Here is a 22,787-nt window from a genome sequence, read left to right as displayed (position 1 = left end):
TGACCCTTCGTGGGGGTCTGCCTCCTTAGGTGAGAAACAAGTGTGCCTTTTTTCATGTTGGAAGGAGGGTGTGAGGGCAAGGTAAATGCAAACTGGATACACCTCCCCTCACCGCTCCTGCCTGCAGGGTTGTCAGGCCTGTCCCCTCTGCAGATTTACATAATGATGGTGTCCCCCACTGTAGAATATGCACAGTGCCTGCGAAGACGGATTTCTCTCCACATTTGCCTTGGAAGATAGCGTTACATACAGAGCTGGAACTACGGCTACATGACTGTAAGGATACAAGGGTGGACGTCAACCCCAGTGTCAGACAAGTGGCATTTGTGAAAGGTAGCATGCTCTCTGGGGTAGCTGCAGCGCAAAAGTCTGCACACCACAGAAGGAGGCATGTCCGTAGGAAAAGAGGCGAGATGTGCAGAGGCACATGAGTGAGATACAGACAGGCATCCCCTCCGTGCCAGGTGGGTCCACCGACATGCAGCGGGATAGAAGAAGCAGGTATCCAACCTGGCAAGCATACGCATTCCTCACAAAACCGATTCAAAGGTGGGCTGGCTGACACCTCAAACCTCAGCGGCCGGGGAAGGGTGGCAGAGAGATGCACATTCCCCAGAGGGGGGAAGAAGACAGGTGCGACGAAGAATCCACGCACACTCCCCCAGCTTGCCACGGGAGAGCCAGCTCTTCCTCACCAAATGCGGAGTGAGGGGAGGGAGAGGAGGGTGTGCAGCGATCCAGCCATATGGGAGCAAACACCTACCTCATACACGAAGGCGGGGGCGGGGGGGGGGATAAAGAGAGCATAAGGGTCCACGGAGAGCTGGGAGCGGGCTCGGTTTCCTTGTGGGGATGGGCCCACGGGAAGAGGAATGAATGTCTCAGGAGGTGGAGGGAAAGGGTGGGGAGCGGGTGTTCTCACAGGGAGCTTGGGGGGCACTAGGATGCCAGAGGCAGCGGAGAGGGGGGTGGAAGGTGGGTGTCCCCCCCCTCCCGGCGATTTTAATCGCCGGGAGGGGGGGGACACCCACCTTCCACCCCCCTCTCCGCTCCCTCTGGCAAGATACCGGCGCCGACCACCCTCTCCCACCGCACCCCCCCGGCCCGGTTCCTCGCCTGGCCTCACCTGCCCGCACCGTATCGGAGAGGTCGTGACTGAGGGCGGCAGCGCTGCGCGGGAATTCCTTCAGCTTCCTACCGCTCAAGTTAAGCCCCCCGGAATGAGCCGCTTCCTCCAACGCCCGCTCCAGACCACGGTTCAACGGCGCCTGCAAACCCAACGACCCGCCGCCGCCGCCGCCGCCCACCCCGGCCGTTGCCGCCGCCAGAGCAGCGGCGGGGAAAGGCTGCGACTCGCCTCCCAGCGTCGCCATCTTTCTCCTCGCCCGCTTACGCCGCTGGGGGTACCCGAGAGAGCCGCCGGACCTGCCTCCCTCCCTCCCTCCCTCCCTCCCTCTCTCCCTTCCTCCTCCTCCTCCTCCTCTTTCCCGCTCGCTGTGGTGGCGGCACCGCCGCCGGGGAAGGGAGGGGGGGAAGCGGCAGCGCAATCAAGAGGCGGAGGCGAAGGGCGCGGGTGAGGCGCGCCCACTGCGCATGCTCCGCCTCACCACCGCCCCCCCCTTCTCCCTCCCTTACCCCGGCGGACACCCGCTCCCGCAGGCCGTGCGCGGGGTGGGGCACTGCGGCGCCACCTAGCGGCGGCGCGCCGCGCCGCCCCCGGCCTCGCGCTGCTGCTGCTGCTGCTGCTGCTGCTGCTGCTGCTGCTGCTGCTGCTGCTGCTGCTGCTGCTGCTGCTGCTGCTGCTGCTGCTGCTGCTGCGACTGCAAGCGCGAATGCAACCGCATGCAAGCGCGAAAGGAGGGGTGATCCCTCCCTGGGTTTTTGTTCACAACGTTCCCCGCCGCCTATCCCTTTTCAGAGGGCCGCCCGATACCTGCTTTCGGCCCCTTCTCCCAGCGTCCACCAAAATCGTTCACCGCGCCGGCAGGCTCGGGGGAATGGACACGCAGCGATTTGTGGTTGGGTGGGACGAAACCGCCATGCACGCGTGCGGGCGAGCGTGCGTGTGCTCAGGCAGCAGGCCTCATTTGAAAATTAAAAGCTGCGGCGGCTGTTGCCACTGAACGAGGCCCTGGGGAGCATCTGCCCTGCAGAACGGTTTTCTGGGACTTGCTTCTCCCGCAGCGGCTGGTTCGCAGATGTGCGTGGCCCCTGGGGACAGCCTGCCAAAGACGGACCCTCGAAGGTGTCGTTTGGAGTGACAAAGCAAGCCCAGGAATGATGATCGGTTCCCTTTTCAATGGAATAACCTTTCCGAGGGGGCGAGGGCGTTGGGTTTGGTTTATTTCCCATTTCCCCCACCCCTTCTGCAGCTTTGCAAAGCCAAGCCCAGGAGTGGGAGAGGAGTGAGGCCTCACGTTTCCACTGGGTTTACAGAGTTCAAAGCTAAAAAAGGACTTGTACATCATCACCCATGACCTGTATCTTACAGGCCGTTACATTTCACTCAGTTACCCTGTGTTGTGATCAATGGCTGACATTAAACCAAAGCCTTCCCGGCTCCAGGAAGTTCAACCACCGAGCGCTACACGGACAAGGAAGACGGAATCGCCACAAGGAAATAACTCTCGGTTTCTGAAAAACAGGAGAGATCACAGCAAGTTTAGCAGTCACAATGAGAAACAGAACTGGTTAAAAGGGAGAAAGGATGTTAGAGGCAGATCTTTTCACATGACAGTATCATAATATCCATTAAAGACTTGTTTGTTATGATGAAGATACGCTCTCAGTATCAGCATTTTTCATTTAAGTTTTATATGACTTGTGTCACTGCAGAAGTGTTGCAGGCAGCACAGCAGCGGTTTTAAAGAGGCTGCCTTACATTAAGGAAAGAGCTGTAAGGTCAGATGGGTAGGAGGGGGATTATTTTACTGTAAGTACATTTATACTGCACCTAAAACACAGGCACTGAGCTTAAACTGCAGTCCAAACTCCCCTCACACCTACAATTGCCAGTTCTTCATGTTTGATGCGGAGATCTTGGGGTTTGGCATGACAAATTCAGTGTCCTACCGGTTCAATAAAATTTTGGGTGCAATTCTTGACACCATTCTTTTGAACAGCCCCTAGCCAAATAGAAATCAGCAGTTACCCCCAACAACAGTTGTGCCCAGATATCACATTGCTTTTAATGAAGCTCGTTGGTGGGTTATTAAGGTAGTATTTCCCACAAATTTCCACTAGTCACAGCATGGTTTGGATTTGTTAAAAGGCTTACTTCCAGCTTGCGTGCAATCTTTGCATTACTGCTGGAAAGCATAAAGAAACAGATGAATGGCTACATCTCCTCAGCAATTTAAAGAAAAGTGTTGATGAACAGTAGTTCAAGTTGTGTAAACTGTGCATAGGAGCGACTACTAGGCTTCCCCTGTAATAGGATTTTTTTTAAATGCAAGTTTAATGAACTAGGTACTACATTCTTTTACACTTAGAGAAGTCTGAAATATCATAGGTTTTATAACTCAGTAAATGACTTTGCACAAGACATTTCCAGTGTATTAAATTACCCAACATCACGGAACTTTATTTTGAAACTAGTAATATGTGACTAAACATTCAGACAGCATATCTGCAGAATTCATCTTCCAGCATCAGCTCTTTACAGTCACGTAGCAGGCCTGTCTTTTGGTGAGGTTTGGTAGGTTTCCTCACCAGTAGGACACCATGTTCCTTCCTCCCCCACTTCTGGTAAGACAATATTATTTCTAGTGCTGATTTTGATAAAGACAAAAAGGGGTTTTTGCTCTTTGTTGTCTTCCCACCGTACCGCTAACCCTGGGATTTGATTCACAGCATCTCGCCTAACGGAGATGAGCAGCAATACCTTTCTCGGCCTCATTTGAAGGACAACTCGTCCTCCTTTGCAGGAGGCACCCAAGGTGACGAGGAGCCATCAGGGTCCCCTGCTCACAGGCAGGGACAGCGTGCCCACTCGTTGGGCTCGCACGAAGGGCCCGTGGCTGGCAGAGGCAGACGAGTCAGCACAGCGTTCCCCCTAAAGACACCCAACGTCAGGACAGCTAGGGTATAGAGAGGCTGCAGCTACCCTGGTACCTGGTCTAGCAGGGGTTAAAGATGGAGGTTCCCCCTTATAGCAATGTAAGGGCAATAATTGGGGAGCAAGCCTGTTTTAAATTGCTTTTTGATCTGAACGGCTGAGGTGCAATGCGGGCATGACCTGTGCTTACCAGATACTGTGTAGAAACTCCTGGAAGAAGCACTTTGAAGGCTGCTAATGTTATCAAGGTTGTGGAGCAAAAAAATATATAGCACTGAAGCTGTGTTGCCTTAACTTTCTCTCTTCTCTGCCTGAGCACTGTGCCAGATCTAACTCCGTTCCTATAGATACAAAGGATGAGAAATTGGCAACACTACAGAAAAAAAAAGATCAATCACAGCAGCACCAGTTTCCTATCCATGCAGATGTATATAAAAGGTCACGTTCCATATATTGACTCTGGTCAGATCACAAAGTGGGCACAGCCTGGCACAGCAGCTAAGCTGAGCTAGTGGCAAGCCATCATTGCAAGCAGCCCTTCCATTCCTTGCCCCCAGCTATGTGATCTCCCCAGTTCCTATGTGACAGTATTTGCATTTGTCTGACTCTTCAATGAGACCTAAAGCAGCTTAAAAATTAACTCTAGAAGGAAAAGAAAACAGTGGATGCTCTTCAGCAAGCAGATATGCGTGTAGCAGAGGAGAGAAGGAATGCAGAAGGAAAACTTATGGATATAGCAGGAGGAAAAGATTGCAGAGGTGACCATTCTGCAAATTGGGTCACACATAATGGCTGTGACAAGAAAAATCCTCTCAGAGATGTACAGAAAGTACCATAGCTGAGGGAGACCACGAGCCTTAAAGCCTCAGAGTGAATTTCTAAATTGGCAGAAAAGAGGCAAATAACAAGGCCCACGTGGCTTGTGAACATCAGAGTCGGGTGAGGGTTTATGTGCGGGAAGCCAGTGCCTCACAAGGTAGCGTGTGACCTCGGTGTGGAGTACCTGTCCTGTACTAGACCCAGGGATTTCACAGCGTGGAGCGGGAGAGCATCACTTTACTTCAACATACAGACGTCTACCTCACGCTCCGTGTGCTCTAAGACAACCCTGACGAGGCAATAGCGTGGAGTAGCTCGTACACAGTCAGGGTACGCCAAAGCTTTCTTCACGTGAATATCCCGGGCGGACAAGCTGTCTCATGCGGAGAGAGAAACAACACACAAACACTAAGTCAAATACCAAATGGAAAGCGGGCATCGCTCAACTTGCAAGGCTCCCTCCGTTCGGCGCTACACAAAACAGCCGTCACAACTCAGAAAGGCCACATTATACATCCTTGGTAGCGTGACCGTAACGGCACCAGGACAAAGAAAATTATCAGAAAAATCCCAAGAGACAAAGCATGCAGACTGAAGGTTCAGGTGGCACAGATTAAAAGATGCTCCTTTCAATTAAAGCACGGACTCCTGAACCTGCTCACAGCCTGCCTAAGACAAGCGGTTCATAGCAGAACGAGTAGCCTACGCAGAGCAGACAATCCAGCAAAGCTGGTGAAGAGAGTTTGAAGGGTGGGGAAGCTGTATCAGGAAATAGCTCAGAAAAATCCATCTATAAAGCACTTGCCTCACAGAATACTCAGGGGAAAAAACGGGGGGAAAAAGAAGAGAGCAATTAATTGATAAGAGACAGGAGATGAGGAGAAGCTTATATATAAAGCAGGAGCTCGGAAGGTAGGTAAGCAGCATGGTCACTGCTCAGAAGACACGCAAGGTTCATCCTCGCATAGATCCGAGGACGTTCGCTACATAAAAGGACAGAATTATTTAATTGCTACAGACAAAGAAGCACTTCTTGGCCCCAGCAACTGGCCATGGCAAGCACTGGGAGCTCAGGAAAGCATCTCCCTCGCTGTGTCCTGAGACCCAGCGGGTGGGCAGGCTCAAAACACACACTGGGTCATAGCTGGGGGGGGTCAGCTGCTGCAAGATCGATCCCAAACGGTGCCACGTACACTAGACGTGTCGGCAAGGCTCACTGTCATGGTAGCGATGCTGCTGTACGGCCACGGATGCAACAGGAGAGAAGCTGCAAGAGATCATGACGAAAAGCTCATCTCTCAGCTAAGAGGTCATGAAAATAGAGCTAAGGGTAACCTAAAACCAAACCTGAAACACTTGACCTGACTAAACATTTAAAGGCAACATAGTGACATGCCCATACCTGAAATATTAATTTACTTCAAAGACTATTAGCAGTTGTAAACTGGCAGAGTTTCTTCCAAGTTTCTCAGATGACCTTGAAACATGCAATGTGATAGAGTGGTAACTATGTGCACGCTTTACGTTGAATCTACTGCTGAAATACAGCTTCGGCAGAGATTCAGGGGATTGTAACTGAGGTGGGAGCCTTGCTCTTCACACGAGAAGAGCCGGTAGGCATTTGCACCACGGTCAGTAGAACAAAAACATACCTAAGGTGGGAGAGGAATGTCTTGCAGGAGTTTGCCTTTGTGAAAATTTAAAACAGCATCTGGTGGGGGAAGAAGCCATCAGAGTAAGAAATAACCTGTCCTCTAATAAAAATAGAGGAGGCAATTGGTTATTGTCACCAGCGATGAGACAGCATTTACAGAGAGACACTGTTGGCAGTCCCACAATACCTCCAGTGTAGGCTGTTGAAATACTACAGTTTATACATCTGTTGCAAAAAAAGTATGCAAACCTGATTTCCTACCCACAGCAGACTATTAGCACAGACACATGGACTTGAAACAGAAATACAGAGTCCTCAGTCTATTGCAAAATCCAGAAAATGCAAGTAGAAGGCATCAGCCAAGCAGCTGAACAATGGTTTCTAGGTGGAGCACACAAGGCAAAGATTTTGTAAGAAGACCCATGTTCATGTTTATGGGAAAGACAACAGGTAAAATGCTTCATATCCCTGTTAAGAACAGCAAAAACACCGGAGAACTACTGCCTGGTAAGCCGTTGTGATATATAAGGAGAAAGTGAAGGCCTAAAAGTCAAAAGCAGCAGTGGAAATGAAAGAACAGCTCTACCTGAATGCAAGCCCAAATATTTTCCCTGCAAACCACACAAACCACCTCTCCGGTATAAACAAGTTCTTGAGATGCCTGGGAACTCAGTAAGAGCCTTGAACCAGCACCAGCCTGGTGGTTGCAAACCACTCACCTGACTTGAGTCAGGTAACTAATTTTAGTTGACCAGAGCTCTGCTTATGCCTTTTCCCCACTCAGTCCAACCATGTTGCTGATACCAGTCGACTGGCAGCAGTAAGTGTGAAGGTAAAATTGCAAAGAGGGTCTTCAGATACTTGCCACTGGGGAAAAAAAGCATGCATACCATTCCTGAATGGGGAATTGTATCCGAGAACATGTTAATAGCCAGATATAATGCTTTGATAATGCACCCAAATATGGATCCCTGCAACCACCAGCACCTCTTTACCCAGAAAGTATTTTACCACTAAGGGGTATCTTTGCTTTCCAATATGCATCCAGGCCCACTGAAGCAAGGGTTATTTGCAATAACAGCACCAGCAGAATAAGGCTTTTATTAGCAAACAGTAACCTCCTCCTTGGATGTCCTAACAGCCCCCAAACATCAGCAAGAATGCCAATATACAACGTTTTGTTGGAAAGCAAGTCACACGGACCCTCAGTTTTAATCATTTAATTTCAAACACTTTTCGTGGCAGTGAAGCTGTATGTGTTACAGATAGACAAGTTTTGGCCCATGGGGGAACGTTTCCTCACACAGCCAAGAGAAGTGCTGAACTAGGAAGGGGATGCCCAGTACACTCCGTATTTCAAGAAATATGGGCTATATGACTTTTACAAAGAAAATGCATGTCTAAGAGCAGCCTTCACTTCTTTTCTAGTCCATTCATGATGCTAGAGCAGCTGATAGTGCCTTGCAGGTCCTGGGGTGCTCAAAAATAACTTAAATCCACATTTGCCCTTTGTCTGCTATGCTGCAAGTACTATAGGACAGCTCTTGAAAAAGAGCAGCAAAGAGTCAAGATCAAAGTTTACAATCTAAGTGTCCTCACCCCTTCCATAAAGATCAAGGCATTCAGCAGTTTGTTTTAAACATCCCAACAACAATAATTTTGACATAACTACCAAGAAACATAGCACTTGCTGGTTTATTTGAGAGAAGAACAAAGACTCGGCGTGTTTCATCATAAGCCACTAACACATCTACAATAACTATAATAACTCTATACCAATTAAGCTTATAAGCAATATTTTAGAGGCATTTTACTCCCAGTTAGCTACAGAATGCACCCACTTGGTTTAGAGCAGCCTTACCTTCTTCCAGCACATAACAAAGCCTCCATCCTGTGAACAGGCGCTTAGCATTAGTTCCCAGCTTGTGAACTGGGTCACCGGAGACCAGCACGGGGTGGGCTGGGATGCAGAGGGTGAGAACCCTGAGAAGCAGGAATGCTGAGGGGGGGACCTGAGAAGAGGAGATGAGAACTGCTCTTCCAGGTGTGGCTTTGCTACTCCACCTGCATTAGAAAGCCCTTCCCAGCAGTGCATCGCAGGCTTGCAGCATCTGGGAGGTGAGCAGAATCCTCACAGAGCAGACTCCTGCTGCCTTCCAGTGAGGTCCGGGTCCTGCAATTGCAATATGGGGTTGTGAACCTTCCACCACTCCAAAACCTCATGTGCTAAGTACCACTGACCAGACGCAACAGGAGCTGGGTGGGAGCTGCAGGCAGGACCAGTGCTCAGATGAACCCTGCTAGAAAGGTCGCACTCTTCTCTGCAGCCTCCCTCCAAACGCCATCACACTACTCGTCCCAGTCCCTTTCCAAACCACGCCATTACATGAGAGCATCTCAGTCTTGGCCAAAGAAGATACTTGTAAGAACCAAAGTAACTGCTTGTTGTTTAGGGCAAGTTCCTCCTATTTTTATTAAAGAAAAAAATGCTGGAGATCCCCATCAAACAAAGATGTCATTGTGCTGTGCTGTGCAAGAACACAGCTACTGGCCAGAATCTCTTGCTTTGTAAGTATCAAACCGTATTTCATACACACAGGCTTGGATGTTTGGCAACCGAGTGCATACGGTGAAGTAAAAGGCATAATATCAAGGAACACAATGGCAATAATAGATTCCTCTTGGGAAGAAACAGTACGCAGTGTTCCTAGTAAGACTGACGGCAGGAGACAGCTCAAAAATTGTTGACGTGGGGTAAGCCCAGGTTCTTGCAGTGCTGGGCAGGCAGCGCTCCTCCCTTTATCTCCTCCTCTTCCTCCAGATAAACACCGTCGGACTGGGCAACGCACACCCAGCAGGATCGCTTTCCTTCCCACTGGCAGCTGGAGTTACAACTTGCTCTTGGGCACGGCAAAACAAAGGCGATCCAGTCAGCCGCAGAGTTTCACATCCTGCACGTAATGGCAGGTGCCCAGGGATGGGTGCTCTGACCGATTTCTCACAACAGTTTGGCTCCTGGAAGGTGCTGGGAGGTCCACCCTTGCCACAGAAGCTGATGGGACGGAGGGTGCTCGCTTTTCCGCAGAATCCATCTGTAAGGGCACACGTCCTTACGTTCTCAACGTGCATCCATTTAAGGACACCGACCTGAATGTCCTTTTTTGTTCTCCCCCGGGTTGGTTTGACCCATCTCCCTCACCTTGTGCCTTCAAGTGCTTTCTTAGAATTAATGCCTCACACTCCATTTTTAACAATAGGAGCTGAACACTGAAATGGCAGAGCGAAGTGAAGCGTACATGGAGAGAAAGGGAAGGAAAAGCAATTTTCTACCCATCCCCCATCTGTGAAATGTACATCTCCGTTAATATGTAAGACACAGAGCAGCCTGTACAGCCTATGTTACGTGTAGCAGTCAGAATAGGGATGTTTTTTCCATGTGTTGCCTATAGATGTGAAAACACTGCTATTACTAAAACACCCAAGCAGTAATGCAGATTACTAGTCCTCAGAGGTTCTAATAAATGAAAGAGAAACAGCAGAAGTCCCTAAGAAAAACCTTTCAGGGATTTTGCTAACTTTTCCCTGAATTCATTTGGGCATATAGATGGCAAGGGTATATCCTTTATCTGCTTCATGGGAGCCTAGAGAGCTGTTTAGAAAGGATGAAAACAGCTAGCAAACAAAGTGAAACAAATGTTCTTAATACTCTGAAGAAAAGAAAAAGTAAGACGGAAAGTGCTGGTCAGGGAAAGCATTCAAGCCCTTGCATGACAGGTAGGCAGGGGATAGAGAGTATTTTTACAGGAAAAACTGGAAATAGAAATTAGAGTTTGCAACCAGCACTTTACCGATTTTTTTTCGCCCCCAACCATTCCGCATTCTCCACGCTTGCAAAGAAGCAATTGATTTTCCGACATATTAAGCTGGGAAATTGTTAGGGTGATTGCAACCATAGTGCACATACCTTCAGCTTTGACAAAATTCCCCTCTCTGTAATTACGGTCCACATCAGTGAGGCACGTTTCATGAAGCGTTTCAGAAGTTTTGTTCTGAAGTCAGAAATCACCCTTCTTTGTGTATAGACAACACAGCTCAAGCTCACACAAACCAGCAGCAGGCTCTTCACACCTTTCATCTACGGCCACTTAGTTGGTCTTTCAGGCCAGCAAGTCCTACTGCTGCAGCATCTCTTACGTGACAAATCATGCGGATGCTGGAGCATCGGAGCTTTTGGTCCGCTCCCTGAGCGCGTTTGGCTCCTACGGGGCAAACTTCTACACACCTGTCGGACCTCCTCGGACCGCCGTCATGTGGGTGATTTCGGTCACCGCAGTTTGTTAAAATTGGGATTCGGGGAGGGGAAAAAATACACGGAAAACTTATAAAATGCCTTTCCCGAGCTGTGTTGGAGGTACTTATTTACATACGCTAGGCACTTACTCACAGCAGCACTGCACCTTTCATTCACAGCATCTCCAAATTACCTAGTGCCTCACATACGTATGGACTTTGGTCAGGCCATGGATATTTAACCAGATAGATAAGTGAAGAAGACTGACTTCAAGACAAGCCTATATTTAAAGGCTAATTGCCAGGTGTGCCTCACACTTGCAACATATCTGCAATAAAAACTCTGAAAATTGGCTAACGCTCATGTTTTTAACAGAACACCATCCAGTATTAAGTCAAAAGTCTTAATCAACCTAAATTTATTACTGTACTTTTATGAGCCAACTATATAAATTCCTCAAGTGTGGAATCAGGCTTGCTTTACAATAACTCATTTTCATTAATCTATATTGATGGGTAATAATTATATTTGTAGGTGTCAGTTCCTTTGAAGCCCCATGTCGTTTTTCTGTTGTTTTGCCTACAAGGGATGTCAGGCTAACAAGCCTATAATTAGTGGCTCATCACACCCTCTGAATTCTGGCACAGACTCGGTATTTTCCCAGTCTTCTGGAATTTATTTCCAATTCCAAGGTGTTTTCTGAACATCTTTAATTGCTGATGCTTTGAAAGTTGTGTATGACTCTGCTAGGATGCAAGCACAAACCCTGCTCTATTCTGAATAAAAAATATTTTTAATATTTCTGCCTGTTCTGCATCACTGATACCCGTTTTGCCTGCTGTTTCTAGTTATGGACCTAAAACATTGTCATTGTTCCTAATAATTGAATGCTTTCATATTACCTTTGGCTGTCATTTGCAGATTTTCTTCTGAAATCTTTACTTACCTATTCTCAATACTTAATAATTTCTTACTTATATGGGTTGTTCTTTTTTGTTCACTATAGAAATTATGACTTTTCAACAGCTGATTTCTTTCTGCCACTGAATCATGACTGACGTTTAGTCCCTCCTTGACAAAGGGGGAAATGACATTTTTCCATCTAAATAAACTTCTCTGAAATCAATTCCCATATTTATTTTCATTTTTCTACCTATATTTTACCTCCCATACACTTTTCTCATAATTTACCCCTGCTTCAGGAATTTAATTTTCAGGATAACCAATATACATACACTATTGGTGGCTACTGTGCAGTGCTTGCCCATATTGAACGTAATCAGATCATGATCATTGGCCCTGAGGCAACCGAAGCTTTCCAGTATAGCCATTAATTCTTTTTTATGAACAGCGACTGTAACATAAAGCCTGAGCCAACAGCTAAATTAAAGTCACAGAGATTATATTAACTCCAGAAGTTCCTACCTTTTGAATATCTGATTTTGCAACAAAAACCCACGCTCTTCTAAAATAATGCTATGGGGAGGAGGTAGGAGAGCAGAGAAATTGTTTCTTTATTTCTCCTTTTTTAAAAACCCTGAAAATACTCATTCCTTGCCCCCTGATTCTGCCCTCACCAGGCAGGGTCAGCACGAGGGCAGAGGTCTGTAGGACGTCGCAGCGGGTTTGGCAGACGGTCGTCTTCTCAGTGGCCCCGTCCTAGAGAGGACAGGCGAGAGTTGAAATTATCTGCGGACCGTTCAAGGTCTATGGCCCCTCTCGAGGATTTCCCCTGGGCTTTGCAGGGGATCGCGTGGGAGCGGCTACACGTTTTCCTCCCCAGCCCTTCTCAAATTTGACTTCTTCTGCTCCCAGCCCTCCCAGCCCCTTCTCTTCCTATTCCTGGCTCCTCGTCCAGTCCCAGCCTCCTACATTTTCTCGCTCAGCCCAAATCTCCCCTCCTTTCCCCATTCTCCCCTTCCTCTGTCCTTGTCCAAAATTGCTCACACGTCTCCAAGCTCTAGCTCCGATCTTTCCTACATTTAAACCAAACAACTTCTCTCTCCTCGCTACCACCTGCCAGAAAAAGAGGGACATGGAGAGGCCAGGAAAAACCGGACCCAAGGCCACGGTAGCCCGGAGTTGCAATTACACAGTCCAGAAGGAAGGGCGTCCAGCTCAGACAGACTCTCCAAGGTATTTAGCTCACAGCTGCGGCAGAGAACTACGAAGCATGTGCTAACTGCATTTTTTTTCCCTAAAAGGTCTATAACTTGGCCATATTTGGGTTCATTTTTCTGGAGATACAAAATATACAAAAGAAGTCATCTACTGGTAGTTTCGTGTCCCTCCTATAAAGCATGGGGGTTAGCTAGAGCTTCCAAATGAAAGACAGAAATTAACATCATCAAAACAATACATATTTTCTAGCCACATTCTTGGAAGTGACTGAACTGTTTTATTTATGCACTTAAATTTCAGCTAAATGAGCAGATGCCCAGCAGGGAAATTTTTATTCCCAATTGTTACCATTTGGCAAAGTTATAAGCAACAGAGAACGGGAGCTCATCATGGAAAGCATTGGATGAACAACAATAGACAGTGCCACCACTAATACAAATATTTTTATTTTTAGATTTCCTATAAAATCTTTATTAAGTATGCAAAGGATTGTTTGACTTCTATTTTCCACTGCATTTACATGGACATTTGACTGAAAGCTCTGGGGAATCGATGAGAGCTAATAGCACCAATAAAGTGCAAACCAACTGCTGAGATGAATACAAGCTGAGGAGCTTTTGGAGGCAGCTTTATTATATCAGACAGGATGTTATGAAGTGGAACTTACTGATTTAAAAATACTTGAAGGAAAGATAAAATGCACCAGAAAGCTAAGGGAAGTAAAAACTCAGTACCTTTTAGTTGAGTTTCTGTATCACTCCCCGCTACAGTAACCAAGAATCTATTTTTAATGCATATAAGAAAAGGAATAACAATGAGAATACTATAAGGTTATGAACAAAAAGGGTAAACGGGGAATAGGAAACAAGACAAACTTGTAGAAATTATCAACTTGGGACAAAGCATTGTACCCTAAGACTTATATTAAAATAGTTACACAGATGGACAGAAATCCAGCAGTGAGAAGAAAAGAAGGGATGGGAAGTTCACTTTCTATGTTCCAGTAATCACCAAATAATAAGAGCATTAAGTCGCAGCAGATGTGCATCAATGCAGTTCTCTTACGTGCTCAAGTGCATTGGAGCTGGGCCCTTCCAGCCAGCTGAGAATTGCACCAGTTATGGCCAAGTGCAGCCCTGGCCCCATTTTGTGCAAGCTGAGCACAAGGGGCTTTTTTTTTTTTTTCAGTTGCAGATCTCCTCTTTCCCAAATCCTAAACAACAGCAGTAACAAAAAACGCACGCAATGTCACTGATTCTTCTGTCTCTTTGGAAACACTTTTTACTTCTTTTAAACCTTTTCTCCACTTAGCAGCTCAGTTATGTTTCCAGAAGAGCAAAGGTTCTTTTAGCAGATTCTTTCAGTATGAAAATCTGAAAGTGGGCTATTGATCAAGCTGTCTGTTGTATTTTTGTCTGAAAATGGCTGGATAAACTCATGTAAGAGAAATCCACCAACAGTTAGGAAATAAATATTTATTTTAAAAAGGCTATTATGGATGTAATATACAAAACCTTCCCTCTCAGGAAGTCCCTGAGTTGGAAATAGCCAGAAGATTATTGACAAGAAATATCATTTCTGTTTGCCCTGTTCTTACATTGTCTGCCAAGCATCTACTGACAGACATTGGTGGAGATGGGACAATGACCTAGATGGACCTGAGGTCTAACCTAGTAAAGCCAGTCTTATGTTCTGATGGAAATATCAGAAGAATCTATCGCTGAACAGCAACTTTGCAGCAAGGGTCTCTCTGCTCATCAGATAGCAGCAGCAAACTGCAAGCCTCCCGATTCAGCCTTGTCGTTGCATATCCAAAGCACCTTGGTCTCCTAAGCAAGGAATTGTAAAGGTTTCGGGGATATTTGCCAGTATTTCCACTATGTTTTACTGGGGATTGGAGTAAAGGTTGCTTCCACTGTTTGGGTTGTTGTTGATGGTGGTTTTTTCTAACACCATATCCCACAGGGCTCTCTGTTTCTTCCCACCGTCTGAACCACCCATTCATATATAGATCTAGACTGGCTGTTCAAAAGTACCAGGTTCTGTGTGCGTCGCTGTGCCTCCCTTGTAAAATTACTTCCTAAATGAAATAGAAACCCAGGGCTAGAGCTGAAGCATCTTCTCAGGCAGCCACACTCTCAAGAATACTTACCAGTTTCCTCTTGTCCTGATTTTACTTACTATATTTATCTATCTTAGGAATTCAGCTACCTTTTTGCCTTTACCCCACACCATAATATTTGAGTTCTTGATAACAAGCCAGTGAGGATAGGAAGTCTCATTTTATATACAGGAATCTGCAAGAGCAAGACCAAGATACTGTAGTGGGAGGCTTTAAGCAGGAATTAGGCAATCATTTCTGTATTTTGTTCTCTGTCCTGAAATGACTTGCCCAAAGACACAGAATAAGCGGCAGAACCCAGCTCTGGGATGTCCCATCCTAACCTCATAGCGACCAGCTTCCCTTAAAGCATATGCAGTGTGCGATGTCTTGACACCACATTTCCATGTAGACTGACAGTGTTTGAGAGTGCTTGGCTTCAGGAACCTTTGGGAAGAAACCTCTTGTGAAAGAGCGTCGATTCATCAAAACCAAAATCTTGTCCTCGAGAAAGAAAAAAAGGAGCGTGGCGAGAAGAAAAGTAGCAATTCAGACTGCTTCAGAATAGCTGGACCAAAGCGGTTGAATAACGCAGCTTGGAACAACAGTCGGGACTCTACTGTGCTTGAGTCAGAAGCAAGAGATTGAGCGCTATCTCCCATATCACTGGTGAGAAGATGCCCTGTGTTGATGAGCATCTTGTGTTGATGAGCATCTTATGTTGATGTAGTTATGTTAGAAAGCAAATTCTCTCCTTCATGGAAGGAGAAAGCTCTTCCCTGCCCAACTCTACCACGGCCGCCGGTAGGATCCGCAAATCCCGCTCAAGGATCAAAGTCATTTGGCTTGGGCTGGCTGCTGCCGGGTGATTGCAGGCTATTCTAAGCTATTCTTAGCACTTCAGCACTACTATTCAAGGTCAGTTCGGTGCATCTGCATTGCACTTATTGCTCTGAATGCAGGGTAGGCATATGCTCCAAAAGTGGGTCATAGCAAGATGATGCAAGCTAAATCATACAGCAATTATGTTCAGGAACTGATCTGTTGCACTAAGACTCTCAGTGCACTTTGACACTTAAAATGAGAATCTTTAAGCACAAATAGGAGGCATTTGAGTATAATAGCAAAGACTGTGCAGTACTAGTTCAAAGAGATTCGTACTTTATGTAGTCCCAGAGCAATTATTTTTAGGTAAAACTTTAGGAAACCATTCAATCTGCAGCTATTAGCAAAGGGCAAATGCCTAATTTGAAAAAAAATAATGATAACTGGGGACAAGTCTGTAGCAACACCCTGTTTTGCCGAACGTGTCTATACAGATCAGTCCCCTTGCAGAGCTTACCAGGACTGCAAGACAACCCCTGGTATCAGGTGCGGCTCTTCCACTCCTTGGCTACCCCAGAGACACAAGGACGTGACAGTCCACGACATCCCTCCCTGCAGTGACAACTCCTTTCTCATGACATTTCCACCTCCGGAGCTCCCGAGGCAGGCGACGTCCCAGCCGTCCCAGCAGCGTGGACGTCCGTGAGCTGAACGCCTTCTGCAGAAGAGAGAGGTTGGAGAGCAGGACTTTTCACACAGCAGAACTGCAGGGCACGGTTTCCAGCATACAAGCAGGGAGACATCTAGAGAGAGCAGTTTAGCTCTGAGTCATTGCTGCCAAAACACACGGAAACAACATTTAACATTTGTATTTCCATAATATGTAATTCCACTGTCTGGGCCTTTTATCAGTAATGTAGATTATGAATACAGATAGATTCAGAACAATAGAAATGTGAGCCTGGGTACTGATAATCTCTTGTTAATTTTTAACAGAGACAGCAACAGAGTATTTAGTTCCTCAATGAAAATGACTCAGAACCCATTTGTTTCCAATGAGGCAGTTTAAAAGCTGTAATAGAAATAGATGTTCCGATGTTCAGCATCTTGCAAAAGCTGGATTATGCGCATGCTTGGTTATAGCTGAATGCATTAGAATTTGAAAATGATGGCAGAAATTTGGCAATTTAAACGCAGTCATCTTCTATCATCCTTTGGATGCTTGGACCTATATATTTTTAATTAGTGCTGTTATTGCAGTTATGAGGTGTGACTGATTAGGCTCTTCTTTACACATTAGTACTGATAAAAATTTCCTTAAAGTACTAGCTGTCAGGCACTTTGAGAAAAATACCCGTTTTTTGTTTGCCTCCAGTGGAAATGTGAGGTAGACACAAGCAAGAAATAGAGAAAATAATGTCGATGCTGTTGTTGGCCAGAATCAACAATACTGCTTCCATCTCTGAGACCTAGAACATCATTTCTACCTTCCTGTCTATTCAAAAGATAACAGTGGTTCAATAACCCTCATTAACAAAGAATGCAATTCCTTTATTTTTTGTACAGCAGCCTGTAGGATGGGGAAAGGCCATAAAAGGGTTATTTTTATTATTACTCAGCACATTTTTCAAGGTCCAAGACAGCCATAAACTTGCTTTTTGTGATGATCTCCATATTGCACAAAAAGATTAGCTTGAAACTTAAGCTAAAGGCATTCCAGAAGAAATAGTTTCAGTAGTTCATGGATCTTCGAAACCTTAAGTGTAGCAAACATGCAAGGCACATAAAATACCTCCCCGCTAGGATCAGATGCAAGCAGTAAAGAGCTTTAAGGAAGGAAATTATAAATTTAAAGAGAACTAAAGGGCTTAGTCATGAAGTAGAAATTTTGGTGAGGTTCCACTACAATATAATGCATCTGTGGAAAATTTGCCACACACCACATGAATCAAGTCCTGCCAGAAAGGAGCAGAGCAGCTTCAGGTCCTTCTGTTTCCCTGCATCTTGCAGTTGCATGCAGCTTTCTCACTTTTTACCTTTCTTACACCGGTACCGTATGCCAACCTCGCACGTCTCCAACGCGTGACAACAGATGGGTGCTTTATCGCATTTTGAGTGTCGTAATGCAAGTCAGCTGTAAGGAAAGCAGGGTGCTCTGCCCGCTGTGGGGCTGAGCCATGGTGCACGTCCTACCCTCTGGGGATTAGGGTGGTCAGGGCAGTGATCAAGGCAGGACCTACAGGATTGAGAAGCAAATACAGCTTTACAGCAGTTATTGGAGGGCTTTAGCAATACTAGGGGTGGCTGGAGTTTAAATGATGTTTTCCCTAATCGTTCCCCCAGGTATTCCTCATCTACAGCCTCTCAAGGCTCATTTGATAGCTCAGGAGGAGGAAGAGCAGCAAAGTCCAACCCTCGGATAGACATACGGCAAGGCTGCAGCCACGCGATGTGATCTGCTCCTGTATTTAATGCAAGGCACAGCGAGCATCACCAAGGGACGGGGGAATTCCCGTTACTTTCCAGCCTTAAAAGCCTGTAATGGTTGCTTTTAGCTGCAGTGCTGAAAAGAGCTTTTACAGTGACAGAGTGACTTGAAGAGCAGCTCCTTCCAGTGTCAGTGACAGCTTACTCACTCCTATTTATTCTGCCTTCCACCCCGACAGTTATCTGTGCAGCCATGCAGCCAGCCACACAAGAAAATGGATTGAAGTTTATAGTAATCTTTTTTCTTTTTTTTTTCCCCTTTCATTTTTGAGGCGAGGAATTCAGAGTGGGTGTTTGGACTGGAGAAGATAGAAAAAATGGTTTAGGGAAGAGCAAAGAGCTAGCAGGCTGGGTGAGAAAGCTGCTGCCGGCTTCACACCTCCCCACGCACCGATGCCATGCGAGAGACCAACGTTGCTGGCTAGAATATCTTGTAGCCCCCCTAACAGATTCATTTTATCAGCAGAGTTTGGGATTTTTTTTAATCTGGATTTTTATAACACATCAAAATCTCCAAATAAGTAGTTAAAACTCCCTTAGCTTAGCATTATGTATACAGGACACAAAAAGAGGAACAAGCTGTTTTGATTAACAACTAGTTTAATGTTTCTTGGACCAAAGGTGTAGATCTGGAGTAAACATTGCTGCAGTCATAAGCACAGGGAGTGCCAAGTCCCGCTACGAGGACAGAGGTAAGTTTGATTAGGTGCCTTAGCTGTAAGTTTCCATACGGCACCATGTTTTGTTCAGGTTGCTTTCTGGTAAGTTGATTCTTTACTCTGAATTTTCTTGGTTTGCTATGTGCACTTGTGCCCCAAGGAAATTATTTCTGTGTTTCATTTTAACCCTTGGTAACCTATTTCTATTCCCAACCATCGCCTCAAACGTACCTAATCCTTAGTTTTCTGTTTGGCTTCAGTTTTCCAAGCAATTTTCAGCTTCTGTGTTCAAATAAAAATCACCCTGCTTAGAATAGCTTCAGCTGGCTGAATTTTGGCTAAGGACTGCCTCTGGCTGAACACTGCCTTGTAAACATTTGCTAGCAGACAGGAGGAAGCATCACCCCCCCCTGCAGTAAGGATGCCCAGACAGGCCATGAAAGGCTTTCTGAGCCTTGTTCACCTTTTGTTTATTATTCAAAAAAAAGAAAAAATGCAGAAAGTAACAAAAGAGAACCAGTTGCTTTGTTTTATTGAAACATTTCTGAACTCTAGGAGGCTTACAATTACACGTGGGAGCTCCTGCCAGCCGGCAGCTCTAGCTTTTCCCCAGGCGAGAGCTCCAGCAGTGCTCAGCAGGGCTGGAGGGGGTGAGCAGGGATGGATGGAAGCAGGGCTGTACTTCAACCTCAGGGATCTCCCACCAGAAGATTTCTTGGCAGGCTCCAGGCTGTTTCCAGCTCCAAGCACCGAGACCGCTTCCAGTAGCAAGTTGTCCCTCGTAGGCGATGCGTTAGCTGGGAAATCAGAGATCGTTCCTTGTAATGTGTTGGTGCTGCCAAAAAGAGGATACTTCTTGCACTGTGTGTTTGGTGCACATAAATATCATTTTCTGTATTACACTATTATATATATATATTATTTATATATTGCATAGCAATAAAATCACAGAACTGAGAAACTCGAGCTGTAGCTTGATCAAAAAAAAAGCTTGAACTTTTCTCAAGCTGCGTTTGAACCTGATTTAGTCTTTTGAACCAGAACCAAAACCAGGACTAAAAACTCATATCTAGATATTGGTTCAAAGGAGTGGTTCAGTGAAGAATGATGCGGTATGACAGATAATTTTGCCTTTTCCTCGCCCTTTGCCTGACCTCTCTAGAGCCAACCACAAGTTAATTCAACAAGCTGAGATGTACTGATCTGCTTACAAAATCATTATATGCCCATGTCGAAACAACTTCAGTCACAGCTGAAGCTGAATCAAGGGTTCATACCTAAATTTTGCAGGCTGCTATGGGAACGTATTATCGTCTGCTGAACAAACACATAAAAAGTGAGAAAGTGCCATGATATTATTATGCCTCTGTCAGATAAAAGGATTATCTGGATGTAGGATACTTAAAGGGCTTAGTTCTCCCTTCACTTCCACTACCTGAATTCCACTGATCTCCATGAACTTACACTACTAAGGATGTAAACTGAGCTGGATCTATAATCATTTTAGCAGAGGGGTCTATTGGTTACAATTGGTTACATGTCCCAGCTCATCTGCTGAAAGCCACCTTTCTGATAGCCTGCGTTGCTCATCATTATTTCTTCACCCTCAAAAGCTCCACCACAGAAGCATGCAAGTTTAGAGGCCACTGAAAACATACTCCGTTCTATGAGATACAGTGAAAATTGATATAAAAGAATGTCAGATCATAAATGATAAAGCTAATTATTGTCCACCCCCTTCTTTTAAATCCCGGTGCTTTGGGCTGTTTTACTTAGAGACTGGCTTATTTCGTACTAAAACGTTCCTCAAGTTCACTCATCAAGAGCTCCCATTTTTTTTTCCTGCTGTTAGCTGCATATGGGCTAAAGCTCAAGAATTTGGATCTTTATTTACATTCGTTAAGTGGCAAAACAGCACAGATGTAATCTTATCTAATCTTAGCTCAGTACAAATTAAGATTTGCTTGTTGAAAACCCCTAAATTTTGCAAGCTACTGCAGAAAGGTATTCTCATCTGCTTGGCAAACATCCAGAGAGCGAAAATTGGGCCGTTGCTGGAGAATACAAGCAGAACGCAAAGGTTGGGCTCCCCCATATCACATCATTATGTATCCACCAAGTGACAGATCCAGAGGCAACACAGATGTCTAAAACTGGCCTTTGTCACCCAAACCCAGAGCGGCAATGCTGGAAACAACCGGTCGGTCCCCACTGATCCTGGGAGGATCCCAGCCTACAGAGGCTGTCTGCAATTTCAAAACTTCCTTGGCTGACTGAAGCATTGCATCTGTATGTGAGCAGCAGCGGTGCGTTTTGGCCGTGCTGAACGCGTTCTGGAGAACACCCACCATCCTGGAGCAGGGAATTCCCCCGAGCCTCGTGAGTGGCCGGAGCTGGAAGTCATAGAATCATACAATCATAGAATCATTTAGGTTGGAAAAGACCTTCAAGATCATCGAGTCCAACCATCAACCATGCCCACTAAAACATGTTCTGGAGTACCCCATCTACTCGCTTTTTGAATACCTCCAGGGATGTTGATTCAACCACTTCCCTGGGCAGCCTGTTCCAATGTCTGACAACCCTCTCAGTAAAGAAATTTTTCCTAATATCTAACCTAAATCTCCCTTGCTGCAACTTGAGGCCATGTCAAGTTGACTTGACTTGAAGCCAAGTCTTCCTCGCACTGTTGCTGGCTTGAGCTTGTGGGGTGGCCTTCTGCGCTAACCGTAATGGAGATGCCACTTTCTTTAAAACCTGCCCAAGTTATTTCAGGTCCTTTATTGAACTGGACCCTGAGTGACCACTCTCCTCATTGCATTTGCTCCCTGCTTTCTCTGCCTGGTGCACATGCCAGATGGATGAACCGCCCATGAGATTGTTCCCTAACATAATTCAGCCAAAATTAGCTGCATTAGCGTAAAAAATAGGATAAATAGGCCTTTCCTGTTGAAGCCTGACCCACTTCACCTGAAAGGGGATTGGAAGTGAATGCACAAGCAACCAAACCATCCGTCCAGCGATGGCAGGGACACAGCAGCAGCCAGAAGTCTCTGTCTATGCCAAAAGCAAGGCAGAAGCTTTTGATGGGTCTTTGTTGCAAGACAAGGGCCAGCTCTACCTCTGTGCCTGGGAGTGTGCGAGAGACTGGGGGCAAATCAATGTCATCTGATTTGACATCTTTATGGAGAGATGTCTATATCTGAAGTGGCATCTCTATAAGCAAAGGAGAAAATAAGGCACTTCTAAGACACAGATGATCTAATTTTATATGCTGCCATCTGCTTCGTCCCAATTCTCTCTTGCGCTGTCACCATCCCTTTAAGTCTGTCTAGCAGGGCACCAGAGCTTCAAGCTTTCCCTGCTTGCATACAGGGCCCAATATTGATCATAGTAAGAACATGGAATATATCCTGAAACAATCTCCTTATACCTGCTGCCCATTAGAAAGGTCCAAGCATTTATTGATAGGTTCCAGTGCCACCTATCCCGCCCCACCATTCTTGTCGTCCTCCATCCCTTCACCCTTTGCAGTGTTTTATCTTGCTGGATTTTGTCCCTTCTGCAGCTGCCTAGTGAGAACCAGTTATGTTTTGAGCAGTTGCTGACCACTTGTTTTTCATCTTGTGAGGGTGTCTTTTGTCACTCCCTTCCCAGACTATCCCTCCCCACCTTACGTTTATATTGCCTATCTTGAGCAGCGTATTGGGTGAAATTGCAAGAAAAGTTCTTGCCGCTGCCTGTTAAGCCTGCCACATCTATTGAGGGTCACT

General features: G+C 45.9%; 2 protein-coding genes across 12 annotated transcripts in view; one reads left to right on the top strand and one right to left on the bottom strand.

The window, feature by feature from the left end:
* Positions 1 to 1,457, bottom strand: part of LRCH1 (leucine rich repeats and calponin homology domain containing 1) — a 135,180-nt gene extending 133,723 nt beyond the window's left edge. For 10 of the 11 annotated variants that reach the window (XR_008235011.1, XR_008235012.1, XR_008235016.1 and 7 more), the window contains exon 1: positions 1,127 to 1,457. Coding sequence is in view for 3 of the 11 variants with exons in the window: in XM_052786105.1 (XP_052642065.1) it covers positions 1,127 to 1,373 (247 nt within the window). In the remaining 8 variants the exon portion in view is untranslated. The remainder of the gene's footprint in view (positions 1 to 1,126) is intronic. The other variant, XR_008235018.1, reaches the window with a different exon arrangement.
* The window catches only part of CPB2 (carboxypeptidase B2), a 277,528-nt gene that overhangs the window by 66,302 nt on the left and 188,439 nt on the right, over positions 1 to 22,787 (top strand). The gene's annotated exons all lie outside the window — the stretch shown is intronic.

The sequence above is a fragment of the Harpia harpyja genome, chromosome 4, assembly GCF_026419915.1.
Source record: "Harpia harpyja isolate bHarHar1 chromosome 4, bHarHar1 primary haplotype, whole genome shotgun sequence".
In the NCBI taxonomy this organism is placed as follows: Eukaryota; Metazoa; Chordata; class Aves; order Accipitriformes; family Accipitridae; genus Harpia; species Harpia harpyja.
This window is presented reverse-complemented; position numbering and strand designations above follow the sequence as displayed.